Genomic DNA, 23,450 nt, shown 5'->3' on the forward strand with positions numbered 1-23,450 from the left:
AAGATGAAATTTGGGTAGGGACACAGCCAAACCATATCATTTCACCCTGGCCCCTCCCAAACCTCATGTCCTCACATTTTAAAACACAATCATGCCTTCCCAACAGTCCTCCAACATCTTAATTCATTCTAGCATTAACCCAAAAGTCCAAATCCAAAGTCTAATATGAGACAAGGCAAGTCCTTTCTGCCTATGAACCTGTAAAATCAAAAGCAAGTTAATTACTTCCTAGATACAAGAAGGGTACAGGCATTGGATAAATACACCTGTTCCAAATGGGAGAAATTGGCCAAAACAAAGGGGCTTCAGGAACCCATGCAAGTCTGAAATCCAATCAGTAAATCTTAACGCTCCAAAATGACCTCTTTTGATTCCATGTCTCACATGTAGATCACACTGATGCAAGAGGTGGGTTGCCAAGGCTTTGAGCAGCTCCATCCCTATGGCTTTGCAGGGTACAACCCCCTTCAAAGCTGCCTTCATTGAGTGTCTGTGGCTTTTCCAGGTACATAGTGCAAGCTGTCAGTGGATTTACCATTCTGGGGTCCAGAGGATGGTGGCCCTCTTCTCACAGCTCCACTGGGCAGTGCCCCACTGGGGACTCTATGTGGGAGCTTCAACGCCCCATTTTCTTTCCACACTTCCCTAGCAAATGTTCTCCATGAGGGCTTCACCCCTGCAACAAACTTCTACCTGGACATCCAGGAGTTTCTATACATCCTTTGAAATCTAGGCTGAGGTTCCAAAACCTTAATTCTTGACTTCTGTGTACCCCCAAGCTCAACACCACATGAAAGCTGCCAAGGCTTTGGGCTTGCACCCTCTGAAGACATGGCCTGAGCTGTATGTTGACCCCTTTTAGCTATGGCCGGGAAGCAGGGGACAAAGTCCCAAGACTACAGAAAGCAGCAAGGCCCTGCTCCCAGCTAATGAAACCATTTTTTCCTCCTAGGCCTCTGGGCTTGTGACGGGAGGGGCTGCCATGAAGACCTCTGACATGCCCTGGAGACATTTTCCCCATTGTCTTGGCAATTAATATTTGATTCCTTGTTACTTAGGCAAATTTCTACAACAGGTTTTAATTTCTGCTCAGAAAATGGGTTTTTCTTTTCTATCACATTTTCAGCCTGCAAATTTTCCAAACTTTTATGCTCTGCTTCCTTTTTAAACTTAAGTTTCAATTCCAAAGCATATCTTTGCAAATACATATAACTGAATTCTTTTAACAGCACCTACATCACATCTTAAAAACTTTACTGCTTAGAAATTCCTTCTGACAGATACCCTAAATCATCTCTCCCAAGTTCAAAACCCCACAGATATCTAGGGCAGGGGCAAAATGCCACCAGGCTCTTTTCTAAAACGTAGCAAGAGTGACCTTCATTCCAGTTCCCAACAAGTTCATCATGTCCATCTGAGACCACCTCAGCCTGGACTTCACCGTCCATATCAGTTTCAGCATTTTGGTCAAAGCATTCAACAAGATTCTAGGAAGTTCCAAACAACTTTTCCACTTCTTTCTATATTCTTCTGAGCCCTCCAAACCGTTCCAACTTCTGCCTGTTACCCAGTGCTAAAGTCACTCCCACATTTTTGGGTATCTTTACAGCAGTGCCCCACTCTCAGTACCAATTTACTGTCTTAGTCCATTCTCATGCTGCTATACAGAACTGCCTGAGACTGGGTAATTTATAAAGGAAAGAGGTTCAATTGACCACATGGCTGGGGAGGCCTCAAGAAACTTACAATCAAGGGGAAGAAAACACATCCTTCTTCGCATGATGGCAGGAAGGAGAAGTGTCAAGCAAAGAGGAAAAAGCCCCTTATAAAATCATCAGATTTATGAGGACTCACTCACTATCATGTGAACAGCAGCATGGGTGTAACCTCCTTCATGATTCAATTACCTCCCAACAGCTTCCTTTCATGGGGATTATGGGAACTACAATTCAAGATGAGATTTGGGTGGGGACACAGCCAAACCATATTAGTGGTGGTTCAGATATTTCCCAGACTTCCTTACTAAGGCAAGTTGTCTAAAATCTCAACTAGGTGAGTCATGTAGAATCTCAATAAGCTGGGGCTTTGCCATTAACGAGTACATCTTTATTTCAGTAAAGTCACTCATAAGCTTCTTTATAATAATAATAAAAACATTGTACCACTTTATGAGGAGCACTTATATTTGAATTTGATGTGCATTCTGAAAGGCATTTGCAGAACAGCTATCCTTGGAACAGACAAGACTAGACGTAGGTATGTCTCACCAGAAATGTACAATCAGATATGTTTTTACTTTCAAACAAGACTTCATATGTTTTCACCTTTGCTAAAACCTATTAGACCTTAGAGAACTAGAGCTTTTATTTTGCATGGTTGTAAAATTCATGTCTTAATCCCAAAATTTTATTTACAAACATAGACTAAAAGATTCAAAGAAGGCATTTTAGCCTAGAAAAGGAAGTTAATAATTTTTTGTGGGTTATGGTTTGGCATATGGTTAGAATTAGCAAGTGATCTCTATCTCTACATTTTTGAGTGAACTGCCTCTGGCAACATTAAACACAGACTGATATTAAGTAGAGTTTGCATAGTGATCTTTTTTTCTTTTCTTCCCTGTTCTTTGCTTCAGAAACTGATTCTGGTTAATTCAACACAAAATAAATTATTCAAGCATATCCAGTTGCAGCCAGGAAGAAAGGCCAAAATCACTCCCCTGGTTGCTGCCTTGAAGATTTGCTGACATAGCAGCTGTGCATTGGACTCGTCAGCTTGCTCTACTGATGCATGATGCTGCCACAAGAGCTCCCGCTGCTGCCTCTGGGCCCTGAATCTAGCCATCACCGATGTGCCATCTGTCATTGGTGTGTACTGCACTGCTTCTACTTCTCGGAGTCACTAACTTCTGATGAAAATCAGTGATGGTGCATCTGACTGTTGGAGGTGAGGTCATATGGCTGGGTCTTAGTTGCAAGGGAGGTCAGGAAAGCAAGTTGTCTGATATTTTCAGCCTCTACACTGGGAAACATGCCCCACCTGATAAAGTAGGGCATGCATGAAACATAAGAAAAATGATGTAGATACTGAACACAAAATAAATGATGACTTTTCTCCAGGGAATGTCTCCAGCAAGATTTTAAACTATCTTTACCTGAGATTCCATGCAACTTTCCTTTTCAGTTATTTTTTCTCACACCCCTCCCTAAATCCCAAGTCTAGGATTTGCCCCACCTATACCTCAATGACACAATACCTCTTTTTCTTTTTTTCTGGCTAGTCCTAATTAAAAACAAAACAAAAGCAAAACAACACTTGCTACTTGAGAAGATACTGAAAACTACATACCAAACTAATTATATACTCTGCGATGACAGGGACTGTGTTGACTTGCTCAAATATTCTTAGCCTAGTGTCTTGGCTAGAGTTGTTTTCAATAAAAACATGCTGAATAGCTTTGAGAAATTCATCTCTATTGAATTAGGCCATTAGGCGAGGCTCTGGGAAATTTGATTCCTCTTGGCTATCCAGACCTTGTTCAGAGAAAGCAGAGAGATATCCCATCATGTGTCAAATTTGATATATTGGTGGTGGTTACCCAGGAAACTATACTAAGAGTTTTGAGGATATATTCAGATTGATTAGTAGTAGGAAATGTCTGGAATGATTAATGCCTACTCTGGGTGCCAAATGGGAGAGTACTGGCACATTTCCTGGTATCTACCATCTCTGGTGTAAATACAGATACATCATTGTTACATTTAAAAAATTTGGTTTTTAAAAAAGCAAAAGAGGTTTTTTTCAAAAAGAAAACTACTTTTATGAAATGATGGAAAGACAGAACCAAAAGTCAGAATACTAACTGATGGATAGATAAGTGTTTCCCTGTAAAGAGAGTCTTTGTGCTAATGTAACTGAAGTTGGCTACACTCTGGCTTGGTTGGCACTTTCACAGATACCTCATACTGAGATAATCTTTTTCAACCATCTGGGTTATACATTTGATGAAGCTGCTTAGAAAGCACTCGACGTTACCTTCCAAGATGGTTTTATGATAGGTCATGCCAAAACATTCATTATGTGATATGTTGAAACAGAAGAGAAATCGGGCAAGGGAAAAAGCAGAGAATTAGGAGGAAGATCAGAGGAAAAAGGAGTCAGAAAGGGCAGAAATGGCAAGGCCTAAATAAGACCAATATTGAGAGATCTAATCCACACATTGGACTGTGGCTAATTCTTTCCAAGGTGAAGGGTGATTGCTAATTCAGAGCAGGTCAGGAGCACAGCAGTGGTGTTCAGTAGAGACGGATGGTGAGAGCATCAGATTTAAGTCAGATGGTCCAAGATGATCTATACTGCGAATAATGTAAGGAAAAGCAGAAAGCCTCCTCACTTTCCTTGGGACTTGTGTTTCCAAGAGGCAACACTTCCTCTACTCCTCACTACATACACAAAATGTTTGTATGCTATAGGATTAGTTTACGAAAGTATTGACCCTACAGGTCATCATGACAATAGTAATGATAGCTAACGTTTATGAAAACTTATTATGTGCCTGACCTAGCGCAACATTTTACATATTAATATCTGCAACAAAATGAGACAGGTACTATTAACATTCCCATGAAGCTCAAAGAAATTAAGTGGTTTTCCCAAGATCACAGGGCATACATAAGCAGTAGAGCTGGAATTTTGACCTCAGAACCAGTCTTCTACTAACTATAATGCTTTCAAAGCTGCTTTCTATATTTAAAATAAAGAGATTTTGCTAATTGGGCCATTTGTACTACTGAAAACATTTTTAGAAGAATAGCTCGTTTAACTTCACAATTTTTATGCCAGGAAGGTAAGCAAGACATTTTTTCTTCTATTCATTTTGCAATTGAGAATACTGAAGTTCAGATTGTATCAGTGTTTTTCTGTGAGACCACACATCCAAAAAGTGGCAGAGCACATCAAAAACTCACGTTTTCTTAATTATAAAACACTGGGTATAAAACTGTGAAAGGAGTATATCTTTGCTTTGACATATGTAAATTGAACAGTTTTCTGTATCACAAAAGTGGAGTAGATTGATAAGTTACCCCGAACAGTTTTTTACTCACATTAAATACCAAGTAGCTTTACACATTTAACAAATAGTAACTGCTAACTGGTGTGCCAGACACAATTTACACATATAAACTTTCACAGCTGAAAAGTACCTTATAAGTCATTTGTTTTGAATTTCTGATTTTATAGCTGAGGAAAAAAAAAAACCCAAGTGGTGAAATTATTCAATGTTACCTTATTCATTACTGCCACACCCTGGTCCAGAAAGCCTCTGTTCACATTCCACATTTCCCCCCTTTATAGAATAAAAATTCCTGAACGAAATTATTACATGAAAAACTTCTTTATTTTCTCCTGGAGGTCAAGGAAGATTTTGTATTAAGAATGTTCTCAGATTAAAGTTGTAAAAAGAATGCATGTATGTATGAATGTAGGATATTAATATAGATGTCGATATTAATGTTAAATTGGGTTAAAGATGACTCAAAGATAGTTTGCCTAATGCATTGCAATAGTTGTGCCTGAAGATTTCAAGGGAAGTATGGAAGAAATTAGGTTGGCAATTTTTCTTGATTCTTCTGAGGAATGGTTATGGCCAGCAGATGCCACTGTTGTCAGTTGTAAATATTCTTTCAAGTTTCAAATATGGAAAATTACTAGAAAAAGGGGTAAGTGAAAAGCAGCAACAGTAATCATGTTATCTTTTAAAGATTGAGTAGTGCAAGTACTGTATAATTGAATCCTATTATTTACCTTTTAGCAAAATATTTAAGTAAACACTTAGCAAAAAAAAGACACTCTAAAATTATAAGAAAAAAATTAACAGGGGAAAGAATGAATTCTCCATGTTTGAAAATTGTACTCATTTTTAAAAATTAGAAGCTCATACAATGGTCAGTGTTGATTGATAGCTACATTTAGTAGCCAACATATATTTTATCCTGATGAGTGACATTGAGGGAGAATAAAATAAATTCTGTTCCTTTTTGTTATTATAGCATCATAAAACAGTTTTATATTTTTCAAATCTGTACTCAGTTGTGAACAAGTTGTTATTGCAAAATTTATTATATTACTATCTTCTATTTCCATCAATGTTTGTACATGATGTTAGGGTTTGTTTGTTTGTTTGTTTGTTTGTTTGTTTAAGAGAGGGTGTGGTTCCGTTGCCCAGGGTTCAGTGCAGTGGCACTATCATAACTCACTGCAACCTTGACCTCCTGGGCTCGAGCAATCCTCCCACCTCAGTTTTCAGAGTAGGTGGGATTACAGATGCACACCACCATGCCCAGCTAATATGTAAAGGATAATTTATAGTATCTGATTTATTTTAAAAGACATGTGTAAAACAAGAATTTATATAAAATTGTATTTGAAGTTTATAACATTGAAGGTAGATTATGATAGGTTAAGGATCTATATTGGAATTCCTGGAGCAAACACTAAAAATAGAGAGAGAATTACCTGTTTTACAATTTTTTTAATTGCAGTACTGACTATATTGATTTCAATCTCTCAATAATCAATACTACAATTAGAAAAATCAATAAATATATAGAAAAGATTTAAACAATATGATAAACTAACTTGACATAATTACTGATTGTACAGGAAGATGAGATATTTTTGTTTTAATACAGAAGAGAGGCAAACATGGTTTTTGAATGAAGAACAGGAACCAGTGGTGAGAGAAAGGAAAGGGAGACAGAATAATCAATGGAAAGAAGTCTCAGAGAATTCAGAGTGGGAGAAATCAAAGGCAGAGGTTGAGTGTTTATCCTTAGACATGAGCAGGGTAATTGTTTCTCCATCAGGGCATGAAAAAAAAAAGATAAAATAGATGCAGGGAGCATGTCATCTTAAATGTTAAACAAGTAAATCGTTATAAGTTGTGTATTAATATTTGCAACTAATTTAAGGTACAATACAAAAGCATGCTTTTTGGCAAGAGATTCTCAAATGTTTTAAATTACATCCACATAAAGCTGCTTGGCTTTTATTCAGAAATGTGACTTTTTTTTTCTTTCACTTTTTTGGGGCAGGGGACATGGAGAGGAGACGTGTAAGTGGCAGGAAGTTGAAAGAATTTATTTTCAATGATTTTCTTGTAAAATAGAAAGTAATGCTATCTACTGAGAATTTGGGGTTAGAAAGGAGGCAAAATATTTGAGCAAAACAGCAACACTTTGACATAGACACTGTGAGGACAAAGGAAGTGAATTTAAAATAACAGCCCCAAACTGTAAACTTCTATTTTTCTTGTTCCCACTCTGATGGTAATTTTTAAAAAGCCTTTTAACTTAAAAAAAAAAAAAATCCTAAACCAAAACTGAAAAAGATAATAAAAAAGTGATTCTCAGAAAAAGAAACCAAATGTAAAAAAGTATGAGAGATCCCCATCTACTCTGGTATTCAGATAAATATAAATTCAGACAATGAAATACCATGCTATGTCCCATCAGATTAGAAAACAAAACAAAATAGAAATTCAGGTGTCATTGAGAATATGGATCAACTAAAATTTTTATTCTCTTCCAGTGGTAATTTAATTTATTAAACCACTTTGGAGGTACTTGGGCAAATTCTAGGGAGGTTGAAGATGATATATTACAAGGACCTGCTTCTTGCCTTGGGAGAGATTGTTGTCCCCAACCATTTCCATACATCTGGCCATCCTGCCCTGCAGGAGTACATTTCCCTGCCCCACTGCATAGGACTTGGTCGTGTGATCTGGTTTGGTCACTTGAATCTGAGTAGACACCAATAGTCCTAGTATATACAAGCTTTCAGAGGCATTGCAAGCTGTTGCCAGCTTTCCTGCCAGGTTTCCTATGCCATGAGAAGGGCATAGATAGGAACTGTGCTTCATCCTAACTGCACGAATTTGATTAAAAATTTCTTAGAATTAGCCGGGCATGGTGGTTCATGCCTGTAATCCCAGCACTTTGGGAGGCCGAGGCAGGTGGACTGCCTGAGATCAGGAGTTCAAGATCAGCCTGGCCAACATAGTGAAACTACATCTCTACTAAAAATACAAAAAATTAGCTGGGTGTGGTGGCGGGCCCCTATAATCCCCCCTACTAAGGAGGCTGAGGCAGGAGAATCACTTGAACTCGGGAGGCAGAGGTTGCAGTGAACCAAGATCGCGCCATTGCACTCCAGCCTGGGCAACAAGAGTGAAACTCTGTCTCAAAAAAAAAAAAAAAAAAATTAGAATTTCTAAAGTTTTAGAGTTATAGATCTTTGCAGTGAAAGTTCTTTTTTTAACATGTAAAGACAATAAAAACAAAATGCTAATGGATCATAAAAATATGTTTATTTAAATGTTTATCAATTGTAAGATTCTAAATATACATGAAAAGATTCCTGGAAAATGTCACACATTTTGTATTAATGTTTGTAACTGGCTTAAGGCACATAATACAAAATACTTCTTTTGATACAGACATCTTCAAATGTTTAACCACATTGAAACAAAATTGCATTAGAGCTTTATATGGTACAATACATCTGTAATAAATGTTAGGTTGGGAGAAAACACTTTCTGAGTAAAACAAGTACACTAGTATTCACAGGCAAAAATCTATTAGTAGATTCCATTTGCCTTTTTTTTTTTTTTTTTGGTTTTCAGAGTAGATTTCCATAGAAAAATATTATTTGTCTACATGTCTTTCAAAAGCATATTATTATATAATACATGGTTAAGTTATCTGCATGAAAAAACCTCTTAATACCTGAGAATTTGCCAATTAATGGTTAATTTTTATGCTCCCTTATGTTCTGGCTTTGAGAAACCTCTGATATAAAATAACTTAAACATCTCTAATAAAACTTTTACATATGAAAATATATTTTTATGTTTACCAAAATAAGGTCTTCAAAATTAAAAGAATTCTCACGTATTTAATTAATAGAATACAGTACATAACTTTGAGAAAATAGATTTTTAAAGAATATATATACACATAAAAGAATTATAAAGGCAAAACAGGATATAAACATTATAAAAACAATGTATTGTTCTTATAAGTACAATCAAATTTGAGGTAGATTTTAAAAATTAAATTATATCATATCTTTATTATACCCACAAAATTTTTTATTTACTATTTAACCCAAACATACATTTTTAATACACAATTCGTACCTCATTTTGAGGACTATTTTTTAATTGAAGCACCATAATCCACAAGCAAAAATTAAAGGAAAAATAAAACAAGGTATCTAAACAGTTTGAGTAAAAAGTATAATGGCTCTGTGCTTTTTTATGTAACTATTGATTTGCTATTTGTCAGAAAGATTCAATAATGTTTCTAGTAATTTTGAATGTTTATTATCCTAATATTTACTTGCTTCATTTTAGCAAGTAGAATAAACATTTCATTGTACAATACAAAACTGAGCAGAGACTTACATGTGTGTTTATAGGTATAAAATAAGTGTGGTCCAGGCCAAGATGTTAAGAGCAACACTGTCTTGGTATAATTCATTCAATCCTGGTATTCTCTATTATAAATTATTATGTTCTTTAAAAAATATCCTGATTAGATATAAAATAAATTAAGACAGCTCTTAAATTTCTTTTATAGACCTTATTAAGCAGTGATTTGAATCCCTGATGAGCACCCTGAAAAAAAGGCAGAGACATATTGGACATGGAAATCTCAGGAAGGGAGAAATAAAGAAATGAGCACCAGTTATTTGAATGTTCCAGAGAATATCTCCTCTTTAGGGCATACTTCCCCCTTCTAAATGTTCATATGACTTGAATTGGGAGACCAATAGTCATGTGAGGAAGACACTTTCCACAGTACCCTCCACACTTGCCGAAAATTCTGGTTCCATCCTGAAAATTGGAAGAAGAAATACAGAAGGATCTTATACAAGCTGGTATCTGCATGCAAATAGCAGAAAAAGCAAATGCTTTGAATCATATGGCTAAAATCATTAGCAGAGCTTTCCTATAACAATTGCATTTAAGGTCAAAGATCATACCCCTTTTGATAGTTCAAATTGGTGGACATGGGAAAGTTAAAGGATATTAGATAACCTGAGATTCATATTAGCTAGTTGAATATTATATACCCTACTATAATTTAGACAATTTAAATCTCAATTAAGATTTAAATCCAATTCACATATTTCAATCTCAATCCACATATTTTTCATCTAGGTATCTATTTGCTTCAGTGAGTTTATTAAAACCTCTCCCAATTTGCAATCCAGTATTGACATAATTTTATATAATAATCTCTTAGACTAAATAAAAGAAAGATATTGTACAAACTTGACTTTAAAGGCATATAATTCATATTCTATCCCATTTATTTCAAGCATCTCGTGGAGGCATTAGAAACACACTCTGGAGAAAAGTATAGAAGGTGGTAAAATGGAGAAAATAAATAAATAAAAACTCGGCTGAAAGCAGTCATTAGAATTAGAAAAGAACTAAAATGGGAGATTGTTCCATAAGCAGAGCAGTTCACTGAGGAACAGGTGGCAGAGGTAGGCTGAAGTGGGTTGGTCAGGACGTGATAGATGCCTCACATCTTTAGGTCTAAAAGTCAAGACTGAAGACATTTCCAGAACATGAGACAAAAACAGGTTGAACTCCTATCATATCTGGAAAAGGTAATTTTTTAAAATCTAAGGGAGTAAAGATAGAGAAGAAAACTGTAGGTTCTTGGGACATTTTGAGATGGAAGAATGTTTTGAGACCGGAAGCTTTTGAAGTTACCTTCTCTTTCTAAAGCAATTTTAACTCTGGAGAATCTGAGTACACAGAGAAGGGAATGGCAGTAAAATCCCAGAGTTGTATAATTTCCTATTCCCTCTGTTGAAGTAAAAACTCAATCTTCATTAAACTTATTGGCAAAGGAAAATATGTTTGCATTTCTGTAAGTATATCTGGATTTTACTAGTCAGTTTCACACCAGGCATTGGATTTCAAGAAATAGTTATGTGCAACATTTTTGATTGAGATAGAACTTCTCAATGAAATGAATAATGAATTAATCTTTAGAATAGAAGTTAATAAAAACACAAATCCTTCGTTAAGCACAATTTTATCATCTTCAGAAATAGAATGTTTTAAAGGCTATGACTATCAGAATGTTAAATTTCATTTATAAGAAATATTTATATAAATAGGAGTATAACAAAATTTACTTTTATCATAAGAAATAAAAGTCATAAAACATTAGAGTATACAGGGGCTGTTGCTGGTGCTAATTTATGTGCGATATAGGTGAGAACACATAACCTAGATCTAGATTTACTATGGGCAGGGCTATGTGATCTAAGACACAATAGCCATAAGTAATAGAAAGCATTTCATGAAGTGTACACGTTAGAACACCATACCTGCAGAAAATTAAGTGGATTCTACTTTGGATAATACAACATGTGCTATAGTTACAATAATTATATGAATAAACTATAAAAATAGTTATAACTATATATATAAATACTACATAACAGTCTATATTTTTATAGATAAAATAACAATGTTATCTAGATAAAGATAGGAAAACATGAGTACAACATAAATACATAATCCTAATTCTTGAAAAAACTGTGAAGAATATTTGTTAAATGACAGGTGTCTCCAACACCACCCCCATCACTAAAACAGTGAGGGAAGAAAACAAAAAATTTAATCCTCATTTTGAAATATTAAAACCTGTAAACCTTCAGTAATTATAGTAAAAAGCATACCTTTTTTGAACATCTGTATTTCAAGTCATTAGCTCCAAACTTGAGATAGACAAAATCTATACGTCCTGGCATTTGGCAATTTATGTTCAAATATCTATAGCCCATATATGGATTCATAAGTATACAAAACCTCCACATGCACATTAATACAAATGAATCCCGTTTCATTCCATAAATTGATGTTGTGCTCCATTATACGTAATATACCCATTATATGCAATAACTCTTTAGTCATCAATTTCATATAAGTTTACATTTTAGGTAGAGAACCTTTAATGCTAGTTCATAGCTCAGAAGTATTTCAGACAGGCTTTTTGGTCCCACAGGACTTACCTCTGATCTTTGTATGCTGACAGAGGTATAACTCCCCTGAGCGAGCCACTTTGCTGTGCTGGATATCTTCATCCCAGTTCCTACCAAATTAATGCTAAACTGTCCCTGGATTGTAAATAAAACAAAGAAAAATAGATAGAATTTACAAAATATTTAAGAATGCTCTTGGCTAAAAACATCTGAATAGGAATTATATAAGGATGGACTCAAAATACTTTTCAAGGGTCTTTTATAAAATGAAAGAATATCGATATAACCTTACTGTAAAGAAAATGAACCAGTTAAGGACTTTGACAATTGATTGCAAGTGACAACTGAATTAATACCATATAATGTTATTTGTGAATAAGTAACTCTGCCCAACTCTAGGACTCTATGATTTGACAACTAGAACTAATGGTCCTGTAGAAATTAGCAAGTCCTGACAGAAATAGTGTTCATGGGGACCTACATTTGCTGCACTTTAACATTTCTACACTTTCCATTTTTGACCCTTTATTGCTGACTTCTGTGATGTTTCACCTATCTAACATATTTTCCAGAATCTCTGTTATTGCCCCATTCCTTTTGTGGTAAGAATATTACTTCTTAGCTCACCACACAAAACGATCTAATATAATATTATTGTCCTGGAAATTACATCCATTTTAAACACCAGAAACGGTGTGTAGATGTGTGATGCCACATGATTTACACACATTATGGCATGTGGGTCCCCTATGAGCTTCATGATCTAATTCTTTCCAAGTACAGGACCATTTTCATGTCAAAATATTTCAAACTATCTTTGTTAACAATTAAATTGTAAATGTTAACTGAGAAAATGTGTTATTAAAATGGGTAACATTTGTGTCATATTTATATAATTTTACAGTACAGATTTGAACATTGAAAAGTAGAACTGCAAACAAGTTCAGTCTACTGACAATGTTCAGTATGCATATAGATTCAGAACAATATTAAGACATTCTTTAATTACCTCACAATATCTCAGTGGCTTAAGACTCATGAATCTTGAGCAAGTCTGTGATGAAACACTGGATTTTATATTATATGAATGAAAATATTATGTTTTCATAAAAGCAAAAGCTAAATAAACTCCATATGTAATGTGAATTATTAATATTGCTAAAACAATTAGATATCAATTTAGTCATTAACTTGGATTTCTTAGCAATCTTATATGGTATATTTCTCATTTAAAAACAAATAAAGATCAAATATTTGTATAAAACAATGACAATAAATTGAGAATTTCCCATTGCAGAAATAATTAGTTTTAGATCAGTTTCAAAGAAAATGTATCATATACAACATCACTTGGTTATGAAATTTAGAATATGAACTCTATGTCAGCTTCATTGCTATATTCCCAGAGCCCAGAACAGGGCCTAAGTTCTCAATAAGTGTTTTCAAATGGATGAATTAAGTGCAGCATTAAAAACATTAAATAGTAGTATTATAAAAGTAAATACACAAATACATATATAAAACTCTTCAGACTCTATGATAATGAATGACACTAAAGCTAGACAAAGTAGTATTTTATGTTTACAAATATTTGAATAAAAAGAATTGATTCTTAGGATATATTATTCTATTTGATACTTAATCAACCTGATACAAGTTTTGCACTGTACACCTCCAATCTCACATTCCTTCTCAGATAGGCTTTTCACCAAATAAAGTTATTAAAAAATGAAAACGTATTCTACCATGTAAATTTCTTGTAACCAGATGCTCCTTGAGTGCCCGGATTGGGCCATGCAACTTAATACTGTTGTTCCATTCTTCCATTTGTCCTCTACCTCCCTGATAAATGTGCCTTAAAAATATTCAAGTGTATACACACTGGAAGTAAAAGGAATGAATCTGACTGACTACTAAGAGCCTTAGGTGGTCATTAACACAATTAGTTGAGTCTAGAACTATTGATTGTTCCATTTCTCTGGACTAATTTTCACGAGCTTTACTTCTATTCTTAGTCCTCACTTAAAAACTACATAATACGATCTCAAAAAAAATTGGTAAAACAATTGTCTGAAATTTGGTATGATGTTGACAGAGCTAAAAATACACCTCACTCATTTGTTCAAAATGAACTGACTGGCAGAGATGGTGTCAAGTACCACGAGAGTTCAGACAGATCTCACTCTAAATCCGTTAACTGAAATAGCATATGTACCCAAGAAAAGTAATTCAACGAGAGAACTGTAAGTGCCATATAAAGGTATTTATACATTCCTATAGGATTTTAGAAGTAATGAATAAGTGAATAAATGTGTTAATTAATTCCAATACTTCATTTAAGATTAAAATTTAAACCTCAAACCTAATCTTTAACCTAAAAATTAGTTCAACATACGAGGTTCTCTCTCTCTCTCTCACTGTCTCTCTCTCCATACATGCATATGTAGTATGAAATGTCAGGAGAGTAGATACATAGTATGAAACTTATCTCCTCTTCTACTCTCCTGACATTTGGAAGAAACAGCCACTATACAAAGTAAAATTTCAGTAGCCAAATCACAAATGGAAGGTAACATGATTCAGAAGACCTAGGAATTCAATAAATTGGAATGTTTATTCTTGAGTAACTGGCTGCATCAAAGAAAAAGGTAAGTATGGGTATAAGATAGAGGAGAAGCATATAGATAGATGCAAGTTTTAATGTTCCACTTCTTAGATTGACTGGTTGGTTCATGTGTGCTCATTAAATAATTATGTTTTAGAATTTTTAAATGTACTGTACACATTTTATTATGTATGTATTCTATAGATCTAATATAATACCAATACAAATTTTCTACCCAGAATCTTTGTAGATACAGAGAGTTGATTCTAAAATTTATATATCAAGGCTATGGATTTAAATAGTCAAAATAAGCTTACAAAAGAAGAATGAAGCTGGAGGACCCATACTACTTTAACACTTGTCATAAAGCTATCCTAATCAAGACATATGGTGTTGGTGAAGACATACACATGTAGATCAAAGGAAATAAAGACTCACATAAATATGGCCAATACTTTTGACAAATGTAGAAAGGCAAATAAGTAGAGAAAACATTGTCTTTTCAACACATGGTGTTAGAACAGTTGGCTATCTATATGTTTTTGGCTCAGACAAAAAAATTAAGTCTATAAATCCCTCAGACTTAATACAAAATTTAATTCAAAATAAATTGTAGGTCTAGGTATAAAGCAAAAAACTATAAAAAGTTTTTGAAGAAAACTTCCAAAAGGAGAAAAATCTTAGTAATTTGAGTTTATTTAATGATTTCTCAGAAATGATTCAAAATGTACAGTCCATAAAAGAAAAATTTGACTTTATTAAAATTGAAAACTGCTTTGTGAGAGATACTTAAAAGAAAGAAAAGACAAGGTTCGGAGTAGAATGCCATATCCAACAAAAGACCAGAATATATAAAAAGCTCTCAAAACTCAACAGTAAGGAAACAAACAACTCAATTTTTAAAATGAGTAAGACTTGAAAATACATAGCACCAGCCGGGCACGGTGGCGCATGCCTGTAATCCCTGCACTTTGGGAGGCCCAGATGGGTGTGTCATCTGAGGTCAGGAGTTCAAGACCAGCCTGGCCAACAGGGTGAAGAAACCCTGTCTCCACTAAAAATACAAAAATTAGCTGGGCGTGGTGGCAGTCACCTGTAATCCTAGCCACTCAAGAGGCTGAGGCAGGAGAATTTCTTGAACCTGGGAGGCAGAGGGTGCAGTGAGCTGAGACTGTGCTACTGCATACCAGCCTGGGCGACAGAGCACAACTCTGTCTCAAAAAAATAAATAAATAAATAAAAATAAATTTTAAAATGAGCATAAAAAGACAAAAAAAGCATAAAAAGACATAAAAAGAGATCGGGGTAGCAATGTTGATAAAAGACAAAGGAGAATTTGAGTCCCCAATCATGAAACCATGACAAGCAAGTGCTAAAAGTAATAATCCACAAAGAAGACATAACACATAATAAATATTATATATCAAATCATACAGCAACAACTTTTATGAAGCAAAAACTATGAAATATTCACAGAGACACAGACACACCCTAATAATAGGAAAAATCAATATACCACTTCCAGTAACAAGAGATCAAGTGAACAAAAGTAAGGACATGATCTAAACAATGTAATCGAAAGGGTAGATCTTACGGATATATATTAAACTCTACACCCTGATAACAATGAATACACATTCCAAATACCTAATAACTGACTCTTAACATTCAAACTGGATGCTGGCCATGACCCACTGACATTAGCCGAATATGATTATTTCTCTTGCTTTTATGTAATTACCAACCAGTTAAAGAGATCCACATTCCTTCTGTTTTTTAAAAGTTTTTGTGGCTTTGCAAAAAGTACAAAACATTTACTTTACTTTACTTTCGACATATGCATTCTAAAGTCACACCACACTCCTTAACTTCGTCTCATATTGCAATGTGGCAAAGTTTATTTTCCCTAAAGAGTGCCATATGTGTCCATACTCTTTTTAGCATTCCTATCCCAGACTATCCTGTCACGTGCAAACACAGAGGATTTGGGTTTGATTAATCTCAAACAACAGAATAAGTTCTTTCTGTGACATCAAACATCTGGAGAGTATGCATGCAAATGCTGTGTAACATAACACAGAATCTGGTTTATATATTACAGAACATCTCCAAAAATATTGGGCAGTTTGTATTTTTGGTAACAGTAGCCTCAAACAGATAAATACAGGCTGAATATAGATGGGCACAGCTCCTTTTGACAGCATGTGTCTATGCCCAATAACAACTAATTTTGGAAACGGAGTTTTGCATTTCAGAAATGCCTAGAAAACCATGCAAGGGAGACATCTCGCCCCAGTGGGCAGGAAGAGCATTTTATTGCTGGTTCTGTCCTTTCTTAAGGATCTTGGACAGACTGTTAGCATAGAATGTCTGTTTCTTCAGCTATAAACTGGGTAATCGCAGTTTATAGCTACATAAATTTTCAAGATCTTACAGGGAAAAAAGAGGATTACAGAGAAATTGGAGAAAGGGAGTTAGAAAGAAATGGAAATAGCTATTACGATTTAAAAACCTGATTGTGCAAATATCTCATTCAAATTCCATGTACATGAAGAAATATTTTATTTGTAATAATTGGATTTATGTTGATATTTCCTATAAGAAAAGTTCTTTAATAAAATAAAATAAAATTTTAATTCCACTTGACAGTTATATGATTTACTTGTATATGCATCTCCTGTGATTTTCTTGATGTCTCATTGACCAGACCTTTCCCAATTCAACACGTAATGACAAGGACCAGATTTCCAGAACTGGGTGATCTTTCCAAAGTAACAACATTTGTTAGGTCTTGTATTAGCAGACTAGGTTGCATTGTCAATTTACTTATCTCTAATTACATCAAATATATGACCAGAAGGCACAGCTTAAAAGGAGGATGGATTGTTGGACAAAGTTGACCAGTCTTGAGACAGGTTAACCATTGTAGAACGTATAATCTCCATTTAAGAGGGTTGAAATGGATGTGTCACCAACAAAAGATATCCACATGTCAAGGAAAAAACTGTTTAGAATGTTAAAAGTCTTAGATTACACATCCTTGACTTAAGAACAGGTATAAAAAGAGACAGTGCAGGACTTCAGGAGAGGAGGGGCTCAGCAGAGAAAGGACAGTCCTTGGAAGGGAACTGAATGGAAAGTAGTAGGTCAGAGTCACCACGTTGGAGGTAGGTATTCATCACCAATATGGGTGAAATAGGGAATTGGGAAGAAGAATGGACATAAATAGGGCTAACCAGCCTCAAAGATTGAATGAGAACATAGGATTCCTCTGCAAAGTTGCCTGCCTTTAAGAATACAATCATGTGAGGAAGCATTTCTAGAATGGTGATGTGAGGATCCCATGGACACTCTCTCCAGTGAAACAAACATGACTGGTGAAAATTATAATTATAACCACCACCTAAAGTCTCTGAAATTTGTTCTATGGTTATACGGAAAAGGGAGAAACATTTATTCAAGAAAATCTTCTTCAAGAAGACATTTATTCAAGAAGAAAATCAAGAAGATTTTCTTGAATAAATGTTTCTCCCTTTTCCGTATAACCATAGAACAAATTTCACCACACCAACATGGCACATGCATACATATGTAACAAACCTGCACGTTGTGCACATGTACCTTAAAACTTAAAGTATAATTTAAAAAAAAAAGATGAAAAGGGGCCAAGAGCCAGGGAATGCAGGCAACTTCTAGAAGCTGGAAAAGGCAAGAAAACAGATTATCTCCTAGAGCCTCTAGAAAGGAATGCAGCCCTGCTGACTCCTTGATTTTAGCCCAGTAAGACCCATTTCGGATTTCTGACTTTCATAACTGTTAAATAATAAATTTGTGCTACAAAAGAAAAAAAAAAGAAAATCTATTAAATCTAGGTAAGAACGGTGAGAACCTGTGGCATCTGAACCATGACTCACCCTCTTTTCCTCCCACCTCAGCAAGATGATCATTCTAATCATGGTGAATGCAGTTAAGGATACAGGACTCCATTTCCCCCTAGCTCCCTGCCACGGCTATGGTTTCTCTTTGAGACAGGCAGGCCACCAGCATTTCTCACCCCACCCAACTCTGTACTGCAGAAGTTGTATTACAGGCAAGAGTAGCTGAGAGTCTGAAGCTCCCTTCTTTTACCCAGTCCCTACCCATAGAGCAGTCAATCTATGCCAGGCGTGGTAGATCAAGCACACTAGGCCTGAAATGTCCCCACAAAAAATCATTGGTAAGGCAGACACTCCATGCTGACAAGGTCAAAAGCCAAGAAGACCAGGGATTACTGCCATGACTCAGCACTCAATTTATAGAGCAGGGGTGTTACTCTGAGGAATGGACCACTGTCCCTGACCCCAGATCCACAGTATTGCAGAGCTTCTTCCCAGGGAGAGAATCAAGTTGTAAAAATAGGAAATTCACTAGCTTTTCCTATTGCGACTGAGCTTATTTGGAATAGAACCTGGAGAAGTTCAAGTTTAGGTACTCTATGGAAAAGAAGATTTTAGTGGTGTGTTGTTAAGAGGAGGGCAGTAGCTCAGTGAAGGCAAATGGTAGATAAGACTGAAGTTTAACAGAAAGAACCAGGGAATGAGGCAGCTAAGAAAAGCTCTTCTTGGGGACTTTCCTGATCTCAAAAACAGACTATAAAACTAATTGAGGCCATGGGGCCTCTATTTAATTGGATCAGATTATGGAGTTATTTATGCCCCCAAAATATTGTTGAAAGACTAGGGAAATCATCTAGCAATTAGTGGAGACTAAGAGCTAAGCATGATATCAGTAGAGACAGACCACGAATAAACTCAACACAATTTCCGGGAAAGAGAACGGAAGAAAGCCCAGCTAAGACTATTGTTATCCCTGAAGGAGAGGAGCATCACGGTCACTGTGCATGCCCAAGACTGTGCCTGCTGAGGAGTAACATCAAAGGCCGCATATTACAAGGGAAATAGAATTCACTGAAACAGTTCAGCCAGGTAATTAAAAAAATACACAAACAAAGAAGTAAACAATAACCATAACAAGAAGCCTCAGAAGGAAGGGTGAAATCAGTAATCACAGTTGCTAAAATATAGTACCTAAAATGTCCAGTTTTCAACAAAATGTATGAGGCATACAAAGCATGATGCATACACAGGAAAAAAGTCAAGAAAAACTTCCTTTGAGAGATATCAGATGTCAGACTAAGCAAAGACTTCAAAGCAGCTAATATAAATATGTTCAAAGGACTAAATAAACCATGTTTAAAAAAGTAAAAGGAGGTATGATAACTGTGTCTCATCAAATAGAGAATAACAATAAAGATGAAGATATCATATTTTACAAAGAGTCAAAGGAAAAACTCTGAAGATGAAAAGTACAATAATCAAGATTAAAAAATTCACGAAGGGGCTGAAATTGTCTACTGGAGCTAGTAGAATTGGCAAACTTAACAGGATGTTAATGATGCAATCTGAAGAACAGAGAGGAAAAAAGAAGAAGAAAAATGAACAGGGCCTCAGAGCAATGAACGCACACCATTAGGTGCACCAACATATGCATAATAGAAGCACCAAAAGGAGAGAAGAATTAAAAAGAGCAGAGAATATATTTGAAGAAATAATGACTGAAATTTTTCCAAAATCAGTGAAACATATTAAAATAATGACTGAAAACTTTCCAAAATCAGTGAAACATATTAATTTACCCATCCAAGAAGCTTAGTGGACTCCAAGCCAAGTAGACACAAAGAGAGGCACATCAAACATGACACAGTAAAGACACTGAAAGACAAATGCAAAGAGAAACTCCCCAAAAACACCAAGGGAAAAATGACCACATCCATGGAACCCAATAAGATAAACAGCTGACATCTATTATCTACTTAGAAGTCAGACAGCAGTGTGATGACATATTCAAAGTGCTGAAAATAAAAACTGTACATCAATAATTTTTAATAAGCAAATCTATCATTCAAAAAGAAAGGCAAAATAAAGACACTCCTAGATAAAAAAAACTAAGAGGAATTCTTGCTATCAGATCTACTTTACAAGACATACTAAAGGAAGTTCTTCAGGCTGAAATCAAGCAACATCAGACATTAATACGAATCAACATAAAACAATCAAGAGTACTGATAAAGTTAATTATATAGATAATTATAAAATATGCTATAATTGCATATGTCTTCACTTTTCTTATTTTAACTGATTTAAAAGCAATCACATAAACCAAGGTGTACATAATTATTGACCTGTAATATATAGACATGTAATATATTTGACAATAATGGCACAAATAAGACAGGTGGAAGCAAAGCTGTTTTAGAGTTAGGAAATGACACAAGATGATAAGTCAAATCCACGGGAAGAAATAAAGAGAACCAGAAATACTACATGAGGTTTACATAACAAACTCTATGAATATACAATTGCTCTATCTTCTCTCATATTATCTAAAAGACATAAAATTATTTAAGTTAATATAATAACAATATGTTGCAAGTTTGTTGCCTTTATAAATGGTATATGTATAACAAACAGCAGGAAAAGAGAAGAAATAGGTCATTTATAGTTAGTACTGTCTTTATATTTCACTGGAAAGAGAGGAATGTTCAATAGTAAAATGTAAAGTACATTCTGATAAGATATATATTGTAAGCCTTTGAATAACCACTAAGAAAGCAATTCAAAAAATTGAGGAAATTAAAATGTTATGCTAGAAAACATTCACTGAATAAAAAAGAAAGCAGCAAGGAGGAACAGTTGAACAAAGACAACATGAAACAGATAGAAAACAAAAAGTAAAATGGCAGATGTAAATCCAGACATAGCAATAGTGACGTTAAAAAAATCCAATCAAAGGCAGTAATCCAACAAAATACTCTATAAGAGACATTCTTAAGAGCCAAAGATATAAATAAGTTGAAAGTAAAGGGATGAAAATATATATAGCAATTCTAACAGAGCTGGAGTGGCCACACTAATATCAGATAAATTAGCCTTTAAAACAAAAACATTACTGTAGATAAAGAAGAATATTTTATAATAATAAAAAGGTCAATATGTTAGGAAGTTATGACAGTTATATATTCGTGTACAACAAAATCTCAAAACAAATGAAACAAAACAAAGTACATAAGAGATTGAATTGAGAAACAAACAATTTAAAAATAATAGTTGTAGAGTTTCAGCAGATAGAACTAAGCAGAAGATCAACAAGAAAGAAAGAGTTGAACAACACTATAAACCAATAAGGTCTGTAGTCTATAGAACACTTCACCCAACAACAGAATGCACATTCTTCCCGAGAATGTATTGAATGTTTTCCAGGACAAACTATATGTTATGCCATAAAATAAGCCTCAATAAATGTAAGTGGATAAAATAACACAGAGCGTGTTTTCCAGTTACAATAAAGGTTGAAATCCAAAAAAAGAAAATTTGGGAAATATACAAATATGTGGAAATTAAACTCCACACTCTTAAATAACTAATAGATCAAAGACATAACTATAGATAATAGAAAATAAAATAACTGAAAGGAAACACACAACATACCAAATATTTTGGGATGCAACAAAAGAATTGATTAAAGGAAAATTTATGACTACAAATGCCTAAATTAAAAAGGAAAAATAATCTCAAATCAATAATCTACCCTTCTACCTTAAAACACTGGAAAAAGAAGAGCAGAGGATTGTAAGGGAATACTATGAACAATGTGTGACAACCAATTTGTTAACTTAGATAAAACAAACAAATTCCTAAAGAGATATAACTACCAAAACAAATTCAAGAACAACAAAAATTTGAATACATCTATAATAAATAAAGAGAGTAAATTGGTAATTAAAACAACTTTCACGAAGAAAAGCCCAAGCTCAGATGGCTTTGCTGGTAAATTCTACCAAACATACAAAGAATAATTTTTTCGCAAACTCTTCCCAAATAGTACAAGAGGAAAAAACACGTCCCACTACATTCTATAAGGCCACTATTTCTGTGATACCAAAATGAGACAGATATCACAAGAAAAAAAATGATACAACAATCTCTGCTACAAATATGAATGAAATATTCTCAAAAAATAGTAGCAAACCAAATTTAGCAATATCTGAAAATAATTATACCCCATGACTAAGTGGGATTTATCACAGGAACGCAAGGTTGTGTTTCAACAAACAAAAATAAATCAGTGTGGTAACACTCTATCAGTCCAGTAATGGACAAAAACCACAGGATCTTCTCCACAGAAAATCCAACATCCTTTTATAATAACACTTAAGCTAGAAAGAAAAGGGCATGTCCTCAACCTGATCAAGGACATCTAGAAAATAATACTAGCTGACATACTTAACATACACATGAAACTAACATACTTACTGCTGAAGGACTGAATGCCTTTTGCCTAATATTGGAACACAAGGATGTTCACTCTTGCCACTTTTATTCAGTATTGTAATAGAAGATGTAGTCAGCACAATAAAACAAGATAAAGAAATAAAAGATACCTAGATTGAGGAGGAAGTAAAATTATCTTTATTCACAGATGACATCACTGTGTATAAAGAAAATCCTAAGTAATCTACTGTTATAACTAATAAATGAGTTCAGCAAAGTTGCAGAATACAAGATCAATCCATACTAATATAAGCAAAAATTGGTGATTTATTTGGGCCCGAGATTTGGGTTCTCCTTACCAACCACTCTACCTGTCAAAGCCTTCTTAATGCTGAGCTGGAATCTACTGCCCTATTAATGCCTCCTGGAGGAACACACACGACCTCACTCCTCTTTCATGGTAGTTC

At 34.7% G+C, this 23,450-nt stretch overlaps 1 protein-coding gene across 1 annotated transcript in view; it reads right to left on the reverse strand.

Moving 5' to 3' along the window:
• Positions 1 to 9,462: 9,462 nt before the first annotated feature.
• Positions 9,463 to 23,450, reverse strand: part of ADAMTS20 (ADAM metallopeptidase with thrombospondin type 1 motif 20) — a 200,847-nt gene continuing 186,859 nt past the window's right edge. Inside the window, exons 38-39 of the mRNA XM_032173750.1 lie at positions 12,100 to 12,204; positions 9,463 to 9,895 (exon numbers count right to left, since the gene is read on the reverse strand). Of these exons, the coding sequence (XP_032029641.1) occupies positions 9,806 to 9,895; positions 12,100 to 12,204 (195 nt within the window). The 3' untranslated portion in view covers positions 9,463 to 9,805. The remainder of the gene's footprint in view (positions 9,896 to 12,099; positions 12,205 to 23,450) is intronic.

Source organism: Hylobates moloch, unplaced genomic scaffold (genome assembly GCF_009828535.3).
Source record: "Hylobates moloch isolate HMO894 unplaced genomic scaffold, HMol_V3 SCAFFOLD_13, whole genome shotgun sequence".
Taxonomy (NCBI): domain Eukaryota; kingdom Metazoa; phylum Chordata; class Mammalia; order Primates; family Hylobatidae; genus Hylobates; species Hylobates moloch.